This window comes from Carya illinoinensis, chromosome 13 (genome assembly GCF_018687715.1).
Source record: "Carya illinoinensis cultivar Pawnee chromosome 13, C.illinoinensisPawnee_v1, whole genome shotgun sequence".
NCBI classification, from domain to species: Eukaryota; Viridiplantae; Streptophyta; class Magnoliopsida; order Fagales; family Juglandaceae; genus Carya; species Carya illinoinensis.
The window spans coordinates 2,663,906-2,681,336 of NC_056764.1; the positions used below are offsets into that span (position 1 = coordinate 2,663,906).

A 17,431-nucleotide genomic window follows, 5' to 3' on the forward strand; every position below is an offset into this window, starting at 1 on the left:
CAATTTATTGAAGAAGACGGATAGCCGATCCCAATTTGGTTTGAGTCGAGTAAAACAAATAGCATTGATGTAATTAATTGTCCATCAAACTGGTAACGTGAGTTGAGCCAAAGCCTTGACAAGTCTAAAAACAGCATTTATGTAACATGACTATATAGATTGTTGTCACAACGAATACAGACACCGGATAAAAAATGACAAGGTAATGGTTCTTAGATCAATCCCCCACCTAAAGTACCTCAACATGTAAAGATTTGTTACAAAAAAGGGGAAAAATCATTGAAACCAGCTTTTAAATTCCTAGGACTGTGGGAGAAGGGGGAGAAGAAAACAGATTAAACACAGTTCTACGCGACAATTGGTTGTTTAGAGGGAGCTTAAAGAAAGCAGAATGTGCTCTAATGTTACATTATACTGTTGTCTATGAAAGGAACCTTCCATAACTTGATATGAAATTGGCAACAGACAGATTGTGACAGCTGAAAACGCCTTTAAAGTGATGGTTCCATGTGGTGGTGTTCAAGGTTGCGAAGTACAATTCTGGCAAATATTTTGGCTTCAAGTGGGGCAGTTGCTGCTGCAGCTGCAGCACGAAGAACTCGTGCTGCTCCTGCATTCTGCATGAGGCCCGCATGGTGCACGGCATGACGGCCACCAGGGATGGTAAACTGCAATTAAAATATTAGAAAACAAAGTAACACTGTTTTCATATTTAATAACATACTCTATTGTTTTGAAACTACAGAGAGAGAGAGAGAGAGAGAGAGAGAGGGTCCCAGCATGTGCAAGTTACCTGGAGAAGAGCAAATGCAGCACATGCCTTGAGTATAGCTGATGAATTTCGTAGCATGGCAACAAATCGCCCAATTTCAGCTCCACTGAGGAAAATGAGAACAAGATCCAAAAATCAGAAAAAGAAAGCAAGCAATGTAATATTGAATGATTAGAACAACTATATACTCATAAAAAAAAAAAAATTATTAGAACAACTATATGCCATCTTCCACCAGCTCCCCAAACCAAAAGATCAACTGACACAGAAGGGGGTGCACGCGCGCGCACACACACACACATATATATATATATATAGAGAGAGAGAGAGAGAGAGAGAGAGAGAGAGAGAGAGAGAGAGAGAGCAGACATGCTAAGACAAGTAATTTTAGTTTAGAAAATGAACGACCTTCCATCCTGGAGATTACGTAAAAGATCAACATAAGGGTCCATATTCCAGCCTTAACCAATCGAAATTTCAAAAACCATTTAAAAAGGAAGGACCTACGAGCTAAAGAAATTTAAACGCCAATCTCTTAAAATAAGGAAGTATTCACAGTTGTCTGACTCTCGTATAAAAAATCACAAGCTAATTTCCTAATTTGTCCCAATAAATGACTACTACAGAATGTAGAAGAACGCTGAATGAAAAATATTCTATACATAAAAGAAGATATAACAAGCATGAATATCATGGATGAGTAAGATATTCAAGAAGAAGTCGAAAGTGAAGTATAAGAGTGGTCAAATAGAACATGCTTTGATAGAGAGAAGGTAAACCTGCATCTCAGATGCCCTGCTTCTTGAATACGAGCTCCTTCTGTTACTTGAGACAATGCAGCAGGGGCTGATGATGCAGCAGCAGCAGCAAATGCTTGTGGATCAGAAAAGGTGAGGACAAAGGCTTCAATGTGTTTCAAAGCCATCCTTCTAGCCCCATCTAAACTCACACTCTTTGAACTGCTTTCTGAGGAAGTCCCTAATAGAGCGAATTCATCCATTCTGCAAAAAGTATTAAGAGAAGTTGAATATATATACATGCAAGTTAATTCTTCCAAAACAAGTTTAGGTGACTCTCATGAAGATCAAACCACAAACCATTAATGAAAGTACCTCACGCTTTACCAGATTGATCCTCCTTTTTGGGGGTATTAGGACAGGTTTCAAGATACAGTTTTACGCTTTACACTTTACCAGATACTCTTATTTTTGGCGGAATAAGGACAACTTTCAAGATACAGGAAAACTGTCCTAGTTTAATAATATGAGATTTTATAGAAGGTGATAGGGAGTTTATGAAGCAAGAAGTGTCTCATGGCTCTCCCGTCCAAAAGAAAATTTTCAGACTAACGCCACAATCTTCCACCAAGCTTGGGTCTCTTACATACGCAACAGTAAGATCAGCAATTAGTTTATTTTTGTACACGGCTTTTCTTCTCTAATATCCATCCAAAAATTAAAATGCAAAGAAATAACAATAATACAAGAGAAAACAAAAATGAGTTGATCCCCCACTATCCATGTTAGTCTCATCTCTGTATGGTGGTTTAAATTAGCTTCATATGGACAAATTGCAGTCCAGTATCCAAAACTTGTCCGTAATCAGGACATAGACCATAATACAGAGAGAATATTTTATAAAAAATTAAAATTAAAACGCCCAGAAAGAAGACGAATACAGAAAAAATTAAAATTAAAAAGAAGAAGAGAAAGAATTGAGTATTATGAGCACATGTTGTCTCTAAGTCATGGCGAAATAGGCATGTTCAGTGTATATACCACCGGTGTATTTGGGTGATGTCTCTTATATCAATAAAACTTTACTTTTACCTATATAAATAAATAAATAAAGGTCATGGCCAAAAATCAATACCTCCCATCAAACATGTATGCCAATGCCAATGCAGCCATGAAGCGTGCCATTTTTGATACTGATGAAGAACAGAGATGAACTAAGGCCGGAACTCCCCCTTCCTCCACTATACGGAGAGCATTACCAGGATTAAAAGCAAGGTTCCAAAGAGCTCCTGCAGCTGTTTCATGGACATCCTGAAAGGAAAATATCAATTAAGCCAAATTTATGCCATACTTATTCTTAAGTAGAAGTTGAAAATCAAACTTTTGACAGAACATTGATTATTATGAGGAAATGCTTGCCTCAGCTTCAGAGCGTGCCAATGCAATTAGAGGGGCCACACCTCCTTCGCGTCCAATAGCAATACTAACAGACCAAGAAGATATATGACATAAGTATAAAAATAATATAGAATGAAGAATAGATATTCATCCTTACCTAAAAGGAATTCTAGACAGATAAGAGCACCAAAATATAACCAACAACGCAAAATTGATGAGAAGCGTATAGTCAGAAGTTTTTAAAAGCAGAATCATCTTATTCACATATGAGAGAACATTAAGTGAAATCATTTTGGATATCCAAGCACAGTTAATTGCATCCAGCCTTTGTTGAAATAAAAATACTTCAGAAGGAGAGCATTGCAGTAAAATTGCAATAAATAATGATTGTTTTTCATGGCAATCCATTTGTGCTTTAAGGTTGAGAACAAGTCCCAAACAGACCGAAAAACAATCTCTTATGAAAAATCTGCCGATGGGATTGGGACAAATCAGTAAGAAGAAGAGAATCATTTGCACCTTTCTCAACATAAGCTCATCTCTAGCAATACTCAATGCAACGTAATATTTGGTTCTTTCAACAAGTATTACCAGCTTAGAATTGTATGTCAAATCCACGAAAAGAAAGGTTCATGAGCTGTGGCTTGACCGTGCTTTCCATATACAAGCAATGATATGTACAACCAAGGAAATTGATGCAATAAATCAGGATCAAATTTTGAAGGTTTCTTTTTATTATTATTATTAGCACCAGGTGTCGAATAACAAAGTCTCGACTTATCCCGAGGGTGCATAGGCCCTTGGTAAGGAGTTTCCCACAAGTGCACCTCGGGTAATTCAAAGGGAAGTTCCTCTAGTCTAATGGCCCATAGAAATTGTTTGCACCCAAGAGGATTCAAGTCTTAGACCAGGAGTTTGAAGCTTTCTGAATTGTAAAACTATAGCATTTCGTGCATTTTTTGTTTTTAATTAAGTCACATCTATGTACGGCTGTTAAAGACATTACACATGAAGCAGATCAAGCAGAATTGCTGCCAAATATGATTCCAAGAAAGACCAGATCTAATAATTTAATGACCTTCATTTGATTTTTGTAGAGTTTTTTCCTAACCCAAGGACGTGCTACTGAGTTTTTCAAAAATATAAGATTATAGTCAACTATTTGCCATGTTATCGTATATTATGAACAATATCCTAGATGAATTGACATAATGTATTCAAACATCCTGTCAAAACTCTACCATCTTTAATCCGATCAAAACAAAGTCTGATGGATTTTTATGTAAACCCCTGACAGCTGTAGCTTGCATAAATTTTTCTAACGGATGTAACGAGTTATCAAGAAAATCATAACAGTCGACGTTCATATAAGAAAAGCACATTGCTCCTCTTCAGGCCAAAAAGGAGGGAGAGAAAAAAGATTGAGACACTGGACAGTATCAGATTTTTTAATTTGTTTTGGGCATATACAGTTGCTCGATGTAATTAATTCCACAGAGGCTACTGCAAACAAGAATTTTATATTGGTTAAACTCTTTAGTTCTTTGCAGTATTGCGGCTCTAAAGGTCCATGCTCCCTGATGAGATTATAGATAGTTGTGCAATATATGCCGTGTCAATTTGCATGAGCATAATTCTCAGGTGCAACAAATAGGCATATAATGTAATTGCTAGATGCATTCAAAGATCGGCTACAAATCATATATGCATGACCCAAATGATATGACAACTATAGGAAAAATTTCTAAACTCAACACATACCTATTGGCTTCTGACACTGACAATCCCCATAGAGCACCAGCAGCCCTCTCTTGAAGACCAGGGGAGGCATTGGAACATGATTGTGCAAGAGCAACCTAAATTGCCAAGAACAAAGCTTCAAGATGCAGTGAAACTTTATACTAGATAATAGCAGTCAGTTACTTTTCCATTTTTATGATTTAAATTCAAGAAATATATCATAAACCTTGCAGCAAAGCTGTCAGATGCTTCAGCAAAGAACTCAATCCAATTGTTCCAAACCATTACATAAAAGAAATATTCAACATGAAATCAACATTTGTCCCATAAGTTGAAGGGAGCAAAAATTATCAGGTAGCTATCAAGAAAGCATATTAATTAAAAAAGTGACAAGTTTATGTGTGCTTCAAAGTGTGCATGCAGTTGTAATTTTTTGTGTGTATGTGAGCACGTGTGAAACTGTATAGATTAAATTGGTCATAAAATTAAAAAATATAATGAAGTTCAAGTTTTCAATTAGGGTAATTGACAAACATTTGCAAATAAAAAATATACTACGACAAAGGACTATCAAAGTATACAAAAAAAAATAAAAACTGTTGGCCATAAATTCTCTATATCATATGAGTTTTCCTTTTCCATTCGTAAATTTAATTAATTTTGTAAGCAGGCAACCAAAAGTGGGCCACGGATAGATAATGATGCCTTTGCAAACACATGGACCATTAGTGGATCAAACAGATTCTTAGAAAATTAGTTTAGCAATCCGTTTCAACCAGTGAATAGTTTTCCTTGAAATGAACCCAATTTCACATTTCCAGACTTCACCAGACCAAATTCCTTGAATTTCACAAAAGTGTAGTTGTAGATAATTCAAGTACTTAATTAAATGAATGCAAATCAATTATCCTTCACAAAATTCAGGAGAGAGAATGGTGTTTAAAAAGACTGATCAAAACATTGAATGAAAATAAAAAGTAGGCATAATCCGAAAAAGTAAGCACATGATTGTTCATGTTTAGAGTTTAAGGTTGTGCCTCCTCTCCAAAAGTAATATTATATTACCTGATTATATCTTTATTTGCCTGCCACTTCTTCAACAGGATAAACAGTATATTCCCATGCAAAAGCAACTTTTCTATCAAAGTTTAAGACTTTATTTGGATACTAACGATATCTCAGATGATCTATGAATTGTAGCGAGAATAATAGTGAAATAGTAGTGAATAGTTTGTAAATAGTAGTGAATAGTACTGAAGTAATCTGAGAATATCTAAGAACAATTGTGTTCCCAAACAGACCCTAAAGGTCTACACCCAACAATTCCATGCTTCTTACAAGTCCACTTCAGAAAACAGGAGCCTGCAGCACATGGGCCTTTTATTATTCTTTATTCTCATATAAATGCAACTTCCAGTTAAAAGGAACCGATTTAAATATCAGGTGAAGGGCTTCACTTTTTCCCCCTTTACTGAAAGCACTAGTTAATTATGAAGCACAATCTAATAGGCATCAAACAATTATCCTCTTCTACAACATATTGCATAAAGTAATACTTCCTAGTGAAGCACTTCTTATTATCGGAAGTGATGCAAAAGACTGGTAGGATACGGCAACTAATATGGTTTGGGTTCAAAAAGGTAAATATCATACCAAGGCCTCAACTCCACCAGCTGCTGCAATCACTTCTCGATTTCTGTCATCAAATGATAAATTCCACAATGCACCAGCAGCTTCTTGCCTATTTGATCAGTAGGAATGGTGATCAGAAAAAACTGTTACGGAAGCAATGCATAATATATAATTCGATGTAATGATGCAAAAAGGTCTGAGTCGTATAAAACCAATTATGGAATTTTTATCGTGCTTGCAGAGGCAAAAGTTGATATTGACAAGAGTTTAAACAACATTGGTCATAAGTACAGGTCATAAGTACAGAAGTTCCAATAAGAGTGACTAAGGAAAAAGAATAGATTTCCCCCATAAATGCCTCAATCAGATACATAACAAAATATCTTTTTCCTTAACATAAATGTAAATGATCAACCTCTTCCCCCCCCCCCCCCCCCCCCCCCAAAAAAAAAAAAGCTGAAAGAAGGGAACAAGAAAGGGAAAGTCAATGAGAACGAAAACTTGAATGCTAATTTTTAAGAAGGGACAAAATATTCATCGCCCAAGACAAACCATACTCATCTGTGCATAATCTAAAGAAACTGATGTGCAGACAATAATTGTGAATCAAAAGAGACATGCTGAATAGGGCATTAGTAGGATCCATTTTTTTTTTTTTTTTATTTTTGATAAGTAAGAGATAAATATTATTGATATGAATGAGATAGGCATAAGCCTTGTACACCAGAAGTATACAGAAGAAGACCTAAATACATTCTAACTGCGAAGGATCCAAAATTATTTAGCATCTTTTGAGAGGGTGAAAGAGGTAAATCTTCTAAAATCCGTATTAAGGAAGCTAGACTGGATATTATCATTAAAGTTTGAAAACAACAAATAACAGTAGATTTAATGCTCCATTTTGCATTAGAAATTGGAGCATTAGAAATCATATTCTTAAAAGAATTAAAGAAATAGAGCACCGAAAAGCAGCTTCAAAGATTAGTAACAAAGATATAAATATGTTTCTCCTATGTTAACAAAAAATTGAACAAAGTCTCCCCATTTTATTTAGCTTTTAGCCTTAATTTTCTATTAAGCATAGAGAGATGAGTAAAAACTACCAGGAGCCTGCTTGGTATAAAACTGTTGGGTGGTCAAGTGATTACTGATTAGGCCGAACATAATTAATTGAGAAACCTTCCATAAGTGAAAATAAAGCCTGAAGCAATAATACAATCAAACAAAGGAAAAAATTTTCCTTCTCTCTCCAAAGTATTTTCTCTCTGTACAACCAAAACTCTGATGATGAAAAATCTTACTCTTTCATTCTGGTGAAGCTTTGATGATTGTAGTGGAGAGCTAGTTAATATTAGGTGAGTTATGAGGAAATTGGTGGTGATTGAATCTAAGGTTTTTGAGGTAGTAAGGGAGGGGAGCTTGGTACATATTACTGAGAAAGGTTGGAAGGTGGTGAAAGAGGTGAGTCTGAGGTTAGGCACGGCAAGGTGGTTCCTAAAAGCTTTAGAGGATTGTTCGAAGGCAGGTAGGAAGGAGTTTTATTCTGGGTATAGAGAAGGTGATAGGGGTTATGTTGCACAAAGACACTCTTAACTCTAGAGGGTGTTTCTTAGAGTTGATGGAGTATTTGTTTTTTTTTTTGGGGGGGGGGGGTGGATACAGGAATTTCTTGTTCATTCCAGAGGATAGGGAAGGAAGGGGGTGCAGGCACTGAGGGAGGCTGGCTGTGCTGGTGGTGCAGTATCCCAGCCACCATCATTTTGCAGGTCGTACAGGGAGGTGCTCCAACCTAGAAGTAATGTCAAGGGTACCCATCACTCTGAGACATTGGCAGGCTCGAGAGGAGGGGTAGGTATGCAAAGGGTTGGGTTTCAGGCTAAAAGGGAAGCTAGTAGAGGTGCTGCTGGTCTGAATGAGGAAAGCGTGTTGAGTGCTTTGCAGGAGATGAAATGTCAGGTGGATACACTGCAAGTCAATATTTGTTGGCTGATACGGTGTGCTGAGGGGAATAAAGAAATGGAAGTGAATTCAGGCCAGATAATGGGCTGTGGCTCATGAGCTGGAAAGCAGGGCCAGAGTGGGCTATGGGCTGGACAACAGAGATATGTGGGCCAGGGGGGAGATGCAGATCCAAAGGGCAAGGGGGTGGATCATGGACTAGGCCTGAGCAAAAGCCCAGGCCTGAACTGGCGTGAGAAAGCCCCGAAATAAAGAGATTCGGGTTTGCTGGGGGTGCCCGATACAATATCTTCGGGCCCAAGTCCTGGGGTGGGTCTGCCGACCATGAGCGGCGGCTCAAGCGACGTCCCGCTGATGGTCGTACAGTTGCCGAAGGGGAAGGTGGAGAGTCCAATCAACGGGATTGAGCCTAATCCTTCCAGCGATGGGTCAGGAGCTGCTCAGGGAGGGTCTTCTCTTAGTGGGTCATCACAGAACACTCCGGTGACCTGTTCTGAGCCACTAGAGCAGGTGGCTATACCATTAGATCAGCCTGAGGAGAAACAAGAGTCCTTCGGAGTGCCGTGTGAGGGGATTCAAGATAATACAGTGGCTAAGGTGGATGAAGGGTGTTCTTCAGATAAGGGGGAAGGTATGTTGATGTTGTATGATCCTAGTAATTTTTCAACAGAGGAGGAGGAGGCTGTATGAGAGGACCCCACCCCTTTAAACGTGGTTCCCCCTAGGATTTCCACTGATTGGTTATTAAAAAAGGTTGAGGATCTTCAAAGCTGTTTGGGGATTTCATGTGTGGGGTCTGAGGAGCAGTTTAAAGCTTTAATTACAGCCATTGCAGCAAGACATCTGGGTGTAGGGTCAAAAAGAGATAGGGAGCTGAAGCGTTTGACGTGGTCCATAAATTACGATGGAAAAGAGGGGAGTGTGAGTAGGGGAAGAAATAAGGGAAGGGCTGGAGCAGTTGGTTAATGAAGCCAAAAATTCTGAATTGGAATGTCAGGGGGTTGAATGAGTAATAAACGTCTTCATATAAGAGCTATGTTAAGGCAATGGAAGGCGGACGTCATTTGTTTGCAGGAAACAAAGTTGAAACTTATTAGTAGAAGAATTATTAGAAGCATTGGAATTGTCAATTTGTAGGTTGGATCTACTTACCATCGAAAGGGGCCTTGGAGGGCATATTGGTTATGTGGGATAAGAGGGTTGTGGAGTGCATCGATGAGTTTATAGGGGAATACTCGGTGGGGTGTTCTTTCAAAAATTCAGAAGATGGGTTTCTATGGGCCTTTGCTGGGGTTTATGGGCCTAATTTGGATAGCGAGAGGAGAAGGCTGTGGGATGAGCTGGCTGGACTTTGTTCTTGGAGGGAGGTTCCATGGTGCATTGGTGGGGATTTTAATGTAACAAGATTTCCTAGTGAACGATCAAGGGGGGACGCCAAAATACAGCAATGGTGGAGTTCTCGAACTTTATTTTTGAGTTAGGCCTTATGGACATTCTTCTAATGGGAGGTGAGTACACTTGATCTAATAATCATACTTGGTCAAGACTGGACAGGTTTCTTATTTCTCCTTCGTGGGAGCTGCAATTTCCAGATCTAAACCAGAAGAGGCTCCAGAGGTTATGTTCTGATCATTTTCCTGTTTTGTTAGATGGGGGTGGCATACAAGGGGGTAGAAGGCCTTTTAAGTTTGAAAATATGTGGTTAAAAAAGGAGGGGTTTGTGGATTTGGTTAGAAATTGGTGGAATTCTTATTTATTTGAGGGTAATCCGAGTAAGGTGTTGGCTGGAAAATTGAAAGCTTTGAAGAAGGATTTGAAGACTTGGAATGAGCAGGAGTTTGGTAATATAACTCGACAGAAAAATTGCTTATTTCAAGAATTACAAAGCTTAGAGGGTGCAAACGACGAGAACAACCGGAAAGAGCAAGTAGTAACTAAACTTGAAAGATTGACCTTAATGGAGGAGATTTCATGGAGGCAAAAGTCAAGGGTTTTATGGCTTCGGAAGGGGGATAAATACACTAAGTTCTTTCACCGCATAGCTAATGCAGATAGGAGGTTCAATACCATTGAGTCTTTGAATCTTGATGGTGTTGCTTTGTCAGATCAGGCGGAAATGAAGGAATATGTGGCTGGCCATTTTAAAAACTTATTGTCAGAACCTCTTGCATTGAGACCTGTGGTGGATGGTCTAACTTTTGAGAGTATTGACCAAGTTAGTATGGTGTCGTTGGAGAGACCTTTTGAAGAGGAAGAGGTATACAACGTTCTCAGGAAAATAAATAAAGATAAAGCTCCAAGCCCGGATGGTTTCAATATGACTTTCTTTCAAACTTGTTGGGAGGTGGTGACAGAAGATGTAATGCTGGTTTTTCAGGAATTTTTCACTCATGGCAAATTTGAAAAAAGCCTAAATGCTACCTTTATTGCTTTAGTCCCTAAAAAGGCTAGTGCAATAGAGGTACAAGATTTTAGACCGATCAGTCTTGTAGGCAGTGTTTATAAGTTATTGTCGAAGGTGCTTGCTAATAGAATGAGCACGGTAATGGAAAAGATTATCTCTAAATCGCAAAATGCATTTGTAAGGGAGGGACAAATATTAGATTTAGTTCTCATTGCCAATGAATGTTTGGATAGCAGAATTAGGTCACGAATTCCAAGTATTTTTTGTAAACTATATATGGAGAAGGCATACGATCACGTTAACTGGGAGTTTCTGATGTACATGTTGAGTAGATGTGGGTTTGGGGAAAGATGGAGGAAGTGGATAAGGCATCGTGTGTCAATGGCACGTTTCTCGGTCTTAGTAAACGGAGATCCTGTGGGCTTCTTTAACAGTTCGCGAGGACTACGACAGGGAGATCTATTATCACCACTCTTATTTGTATTAGTAATGGAGGCTCTGAGTATAATAGTGACGGCAGCAGTAGGAGGATTTTTTTCTGGTTTTTCAGTGGGAGATTCACATGGCCAAACCACTATTTCTCACCTTTTATTTGCAGATGACACCTTGCTGTTGTGTGAGGCAAATGCAGGACATATTCAATCACTGAAGGCCATCCTACTTTGTTTTGAAGCTATTTCCGGATTGAAGATTAATCTTGCTAAGACAGAAATGGTCGCAGTAGGGGATGTAAGTAACATAAGCAGATTGGCTAACCTATTGGGATGCATGGTCTTTTCCTTGCCGTTGAAGTATCTTGGGCTCCCATTGGAGGCTTCTTTCAAAGCTAAGTCCATTTGGGAGGGGGTTCTAGAAAAATTTGAGCGTAGGTTGGCCGGTTGGAAAAGGTTGTACTTATCCAAAGGGGGGCGGCTCACTCTTATTAAGAGCACTCTTTCAAATCTTCCCACTTATTATTTGTCTTTATTTCCTCTCCCTACTGGCATTGCATGTAGAATGAAAAAATTTCAACGTGACTTCTTATGGAGTGAAATAGGAGAGGAGTTTAAGTTCCATTTAGTGGGCTGGGATAAGGTGTGCAATTCCATAGGAGATGGCGGATTGGGGGTCAGGAATGTGAGGATTCTTAATAGGTCTCTACTAGGTAAATAGCTATGGTGTTATAATTATGAGAAGGGAGCTCTATGGAGAGGGGTGATAGACTTGAAATGGTTGTGAAATGGGGGGTTGGTGTTCAAAAGAAGGAAGGGGGTCCTATGGAGTGGGGTTGTGGAAGTTCATACAGAAAGGATGTGATTCTTTTGCTAGTAATACTCGGTTGTGCCTGAGGGATGGAAGAAGGATTGGAAGGATGCCTAGGTGGGTGACACAGCGTTGATGGATGCCTATCCCGCTATTTCAGTATTGCAAGGGATCCAGAGCTGATTTGAGGGTAACTATCCAAGGTTCACAAGAGTGGAATATCAGCCTTAATCAGGATGCACATGATTGGGAAGTGAATATTCTGGTGGATTTTTTTAACTTGATGTATAACATTCCTGTTGCTGCCACAACTGAAGATGTGATGATTTGGAGACCCTCTAGGAAAGGAAAATTTACGGTACGCTCGTTTTATGACTTATCTACTGGGCAACAAGGACATTCTTTCCCTTGGAAGAACATTTGGAGGACTAAAGCACCCACAAAGGCCGCCTTTGTTGTCTGGACAGCAGCTTTAAGCAAGATGTTGACTAATGATATTCTGAGAAGACGGGGCCTTGTAATAACGGACTGGTGTTGTTTGTGTCAAAAGAGTGGGGAAACGGCGGATCATCTACTTTTACATTGTGAGTTTGCTAGAGATATATGGAATTATTTTTTCAGCAAGATGGGAATAGCATGGGTGATGCCAGGCCGGGTGGTTGGTCTTCTGGCATGTTAGAGAGGTATCACTGGGACACCACAGATTGCAGCTGTTTGGAAAATGGCCCCTATTTGTATTCTTTGGTGTATATGGAGTGAACGTAATGAGAGACTTTTTGAGGATCATGAACGTTCCTTGGAAGAGTTTAGGAGTTTTTTTTTTGAAGACTTTGTTTTATGGGCTATTGCGTTAGATCTAAATAGTCTTAACTTCCATGATTTCCTTGTAACGGTTTCTAGTTCTTAAAAAAGTGTATGCTTGTGTATACCTCTAGTGTACTTGGGCTATGCCTATCTTTATATCAATGAAATATCTTATTACTTATAAAAAATAAATAAAGAAGAAATTCTAAGAAAGTAAGAAACATGCCCATCAAGTGAACATATCTAAACAGTCACGAGTAGCAGGTTGGACAGTTCTTTGTTTCCCTTTTTCCTTTGAAGATGACCCAACAGAGGAAGGGGAGGAAGGGGCTTTTTTACGTTTTAGACGAACATGGACTTATCAAAAAGACTAAAAATAGTTGGAAGGATGATTAAATATATGACAATAATACCAAGGTTAGAAACCATGCATCAATGAAATTATAGAGGAGCTTAAATGAGAAATACAAATTCAGAAGAAATTATAAACTACCTGACACCTTCATGAGCAGAACGTGTTAGTTGAACAAGTGCTTCAAGAGCACCTGCCTCCTGCCCAATGGCAGCATTGTTACTGTTGCTATCTCCATGAGCAGCCAAATTAGCCAAGGCACGAGCAGCCTATCATATACCAGGAAGTTTACTTAACTAATTCAAAACAAAACCACATGCAGACACAAACAGTGGCAGTGGCATGAGAAAGAAAGAGAGCAATGGGACCTTGCTGTAGGGCATTCATTTTGCCAGAAAATATTACAGAACCTTTTGAAACATGGAATCAGATATCAATCACCTCAATTATTACCACAAGCATCAATTTTAAGACATCGTATTTAACATTTTAGCCAAGGAAATCATATATCAATGGCCAAGTCCTAATAGAAAGCATATATGGATAAGGTAGTCATACCAATAAAAAATGGATAGATAATCATCCCTAAGGCTGAAAAGATAGATTTTAGAAAAGAAGCAGACAAAGTGAGACAATAGCATAACCTATCACAAGAAAAAAAGTCAATAGAGAACCTCCCCCTCCCCCCCCCCTCCCCCCCCCCCCCCCAAAAAAAAAAAAGCATTCATCTGTAACACTGCCCACCATAAATGCATACCGAACATTAACATTTTGATATAGAAGTGCACACAAACCTTAGACCGAAGACCAGTTTTCAAGTACCATGACATAACATGTGGTACTTTCACAGCATGCAGGGAGACACAATCACCTCTTAAGAAACTGGGGAGGTGAATTTCAAAACTATAATCCGCCATAAACTTGAATCATGACCAGATTTGGAGGCCTATTTCTTTTCTAAAGACTTCAACCGGTCATTGAAATATCAGAGTTTTCACCATATTGCGTATAAAAAGTAGGGTAAAATCAGACAACCCCACTCACCCAACCAAAAAAGCTACCCTATTTATTCTAATACTAAATTTTTTTATATGTATTAAACTAAAAATAATTAGCCCATAGAACCTACTAATATTAAAAATTGAACTATATCATTAAACTAAAAAATATATATCCAGAAGTTACCAAATATCATGTAATGATATTATATAATAAGCCCATAGAACCTTGAATCTTGAACTTTGATTCACAAGTTATATTCAGTAGAAATGGTAATGGAAACGTCAATATCCTCATTTGAGATGCCCAATCCTAACAATGAAAGGTACCTGCTCTTGTACACCCTCAAATTTGCAATTACGAGCAAGCATCACCAAAGCATGTACACCACCTGCCACTGCAACCTCCGTGCTACACTTGTCATCAGCTGCCAAATTTGCTAATGCACCAGCTGCACGTTCCTGAAAACACAAAAATGTGAACCAAGCCTCTCCTTAGCAACTTCCAATTGTATGCAAGTGACAATAAAGAATAACATAAAAGGCTTGCACCAAAGCGGAAAGAACGCATGACATGACAGGAACATACCAGGACTCCGTCACCACCTGTGGACCATTTGAATATAAGATCAACTAAAGCCTTTACTCCTCCAGCCTCAGCAATGGCACCCTGATAGAGAACTCTTATGTACTCAGAACTAGGAGAGTATATGCCAAACGGACAGAATAAACTCCAAAACATCAAACCTTGTGCTCTTCTCCAACTGAAAGATTCCATAGTCCTCCAGCAGCTTCTTCGGCAACCAGCCTATTCATGGACCTTGCCAAACCAGCAAGAATATTGATTCCTCCTTCTTCAGCAACAGATTTTGCAACATTGGTATTTACAGACAAGTTTGCTATAGCCTACATGTTAAAAATATCAAAGAAGAAAAAAAATTAACCCAATTCCACATCTAAACATGTGAGCTCAAACCATATTAAAATAATGAAAATAGTCTCAGAATGATTAAATATGCATTTTGTCAAGTGCATCTCATTAAAATCTTACCAATCAGTATAGATCAGAACTGAATTGAACTCATTGAAAAGCAGATGGCTCATAATTGCATAAAGAAATTTACCTTTGCAGCCTCTGACTGGAGCCCTTCCCGCCAAGATTTTGCTAGGTCCAGAAGGAGGCGTATGCCACCTTCTCGCATAACTGCTTCAGCCCGTCCACGATCTATGTTAGCATTTTCATCATCAATGACCACAAACGTTGCAAGTCCTGTGGCTGCCCTTTCTTGAACATCCTCTTGTGAGCTCTGCATTAAACTGAGAAGCAGCGCAGCACCCTGCTTGAGCCAAAACTCATCCAAACCTTGTTGATTGCTCTCAGCAATCCGCAAAAGTGTATGGGATAGGATCCACTCAACCCAAATCATGATTTCATCCAAGTTTTTGTCCTTATTCTTTAAATTCCTCCAATCCAAAAACACATTTTTCCCTTTGTTTGTAGTATCGACAAATAGCAAACCTATTCCTTTGAAAATATCATTAAAAAGGACAAGTAGCAATTTACCTTTATTTTTATTGATGTGAAAACTAGTATGTTCTTCAAGAACAGGACAATTCAAGGCACACAAAACCTTCAAGCTCTGTGATGAGGATAATAATCTTGAAACCGCATTTGGTCCAATATCAGTTCTTGAAACATCTAACCCAGCCAAGTTAGGCAGCTTATGCCAAAGATCAGAAACCACTCCCCACTTCATATTTGAAGTCCCAGAAACTGAGAGAAAACGAACTGATGCTACATTTCCCAAAGCCATCTCATCTACATTGAGACAGTCTATAAACCCAATATCAGTCAAATGTGGACAATTCTTGGCTAAGCCATTAATTGCATCACCATGAACATCCCTAATTCCTGAGAGGCGAAGCTTTTTCAATTTAGGACAACAAAACGCTATTGCTTTTATAGCATCACTACTGATCCTCTCGCAGAAATCTGGCCCAAGTTGGAGGCTTTCAAGTGCCTCGTGTCGAGCCACAATCACAGAGAGAGTCGCATCTGTTATTTTCCTGCAGTAGTCACCACTTATTTCACGCAAATTCCTAGCTTGAAGATGAATTACTGCATCAGCAGATTCCGCACCACGAAACCTAAGTTTCTGAAGATTCACACATCTGGGAGCAAGTGAAGATGCCATGGAAGCATCGCATTTGTGCGCACGAAGATCCAGAGAGTTCCACAAACAAGGGGAAATTCCTAGAACCCTCCATGTCCGACAGGTTGATGATAAGCTTGCCCGGTCACGATAATTCAGACACGAAAACAGCTGAAGCACTGTGTCATCAGGCAGACCTGTCCAATCCACATAGCCGTATTGCTTCAAACCCAAAACCTCATCTTCCGTTTCGGCATAAATTGGTGAAACAACCTTCCCCTTCCTTGCCACTTTCCGCCGCACCCTACGACTCATATCCCAATCAATTTACCCCGACCTACGTACCAATACTGCTCAATCTCAAATAAAAAAAATCTTGCTATCGGCGAACAGGCCAAGAAACATATACCATTAACCTCAGTTACCCAAGTCCTAAAATCACACAAGGAAAATACAAACAAACCTAGAAAGCAAGACCCTTTCACCTCAAAGACCTACAACTCCAAAAAATAATGAAATTTTAAACATATCTCGTATAATTAATTATTCATAATATACTAGAATGCGACGCCACCTTTATCCAATACCCCTGAAAATCTGGAATCTTAAATTCGTCACAGGAGGCAAAATCAATGATTATTTTCCTACCTGAGAACTTAGGCTACGCGGGTCTGTGGGTAAAGCCTTAAAATTTTCAAGCTTGTGGAAGAAATTATCTGCCCCTTAAAGAATTGCATTGAAGAAGCTCCAATGGAGCTTCAATGGATGATAGAGGGATCGAAAGAGACAGAGACAGAGAGGGAGAGAGGAGACAAAGCCGGGGGAAGGGTCGCAGAGAATTCAGGTGGGTATTAAGAGAGACGTAGAACAAAGCCAAACCCTCAAAGCCTGTGTCTACCCCTCTCCCCTATGTTTCTTTTCTTTCTTTGTTGTTGTTGCTGTTGTCGTCTTTGTGCACCAAGAAAGAGAGAGAGCGAGAGAGGATTGTATCGGTGGGGACAGGGCAAGAATACAAGTGAGAAAGATAATTACAGCATTGAGGTGAGAAGGGTCGGAGAAGAATGGTGTGAAACTACAGCTCATCAAGGACTATCAATCTATTCTACACCTCCATTGTACAATATTGACGGTTTTTGAAGTTTGCATATATAGTCTTTTTGCAATCTTTTGTGCATCCGAACACCATTTTTTTCCCCTCTACCCTTTTCGGTTTTATCTCCCCCAAGTCGGCAAGGAAAAC

At 39.1% G+C, this 17,431-nt stretch overlaps 1 protein-coding gene across 1 annotated transcript; it reads right to left on the bottom strand.

The window, feature by feature from the left end:
- Window positions 1–115: 115 nt before the first annotated feature.
- Window positions 116–17,404, bottom strand: LOC122291656 (protein ARABIDILLO 1-like). Its single transcript, XM_043099488.1, has 12 exons — window positions 15,163–17,404; window positions 14,786–14,944; window positions 14,628–14,708; window positions 14,369–14,500; window positions 13,182–13,309; window positions 6,301–6,388; window positions 4,669–4,763; window positions 2,929–2,992; window positions 2,645–2,820; window positions 1,552–1,773; window positions 794–878; window positions 116–668 (listed from the first exon to the last, which is right to left on the bottom strand). The coding sequence occupies exons 1-12, from the start codon at window positions 16,504–16,506 to the stop codon at window positions 492–494; spliced, it is 2,751 nt and encodes a 916-aa protein (XP_042955422.1). The 5' UTR covers window positions 16,507–17,404; the 3' UTR covers window positions 116–491.
- Between the last annotated feature and the right edge of the window lie 27 nt (window positions 17,405–17,431).

What these genes read in the sequence shown, in the direction of transcription:
- LOC122291656 (XM_043099488.1), bottom strand. Translation starts at nt 16,506, where the DNA reads ATGAGTCGTAGGGTGCGGCGGAAAGTGGCAAGGAAGGGGAAGGTTGTT. An exon ending in CAGTTGGAGAAGAGCACAAG is followed by an intron (nt 14,709 to 14,785) that starts GTTTGATGTTTT and finishes GTTCTCTATCAG; the next exon opens with GGTGCCATTGCTGAGGCTGG. An exon ending in CTGCATTTGCTCTTCTCCAG is followed by an intron (nt 669 to 793) that starts GTAACTTGCACA and finishes TTTTAATTGCAG; the next exon opens with TTTACCATCCCTGGTGGCCG.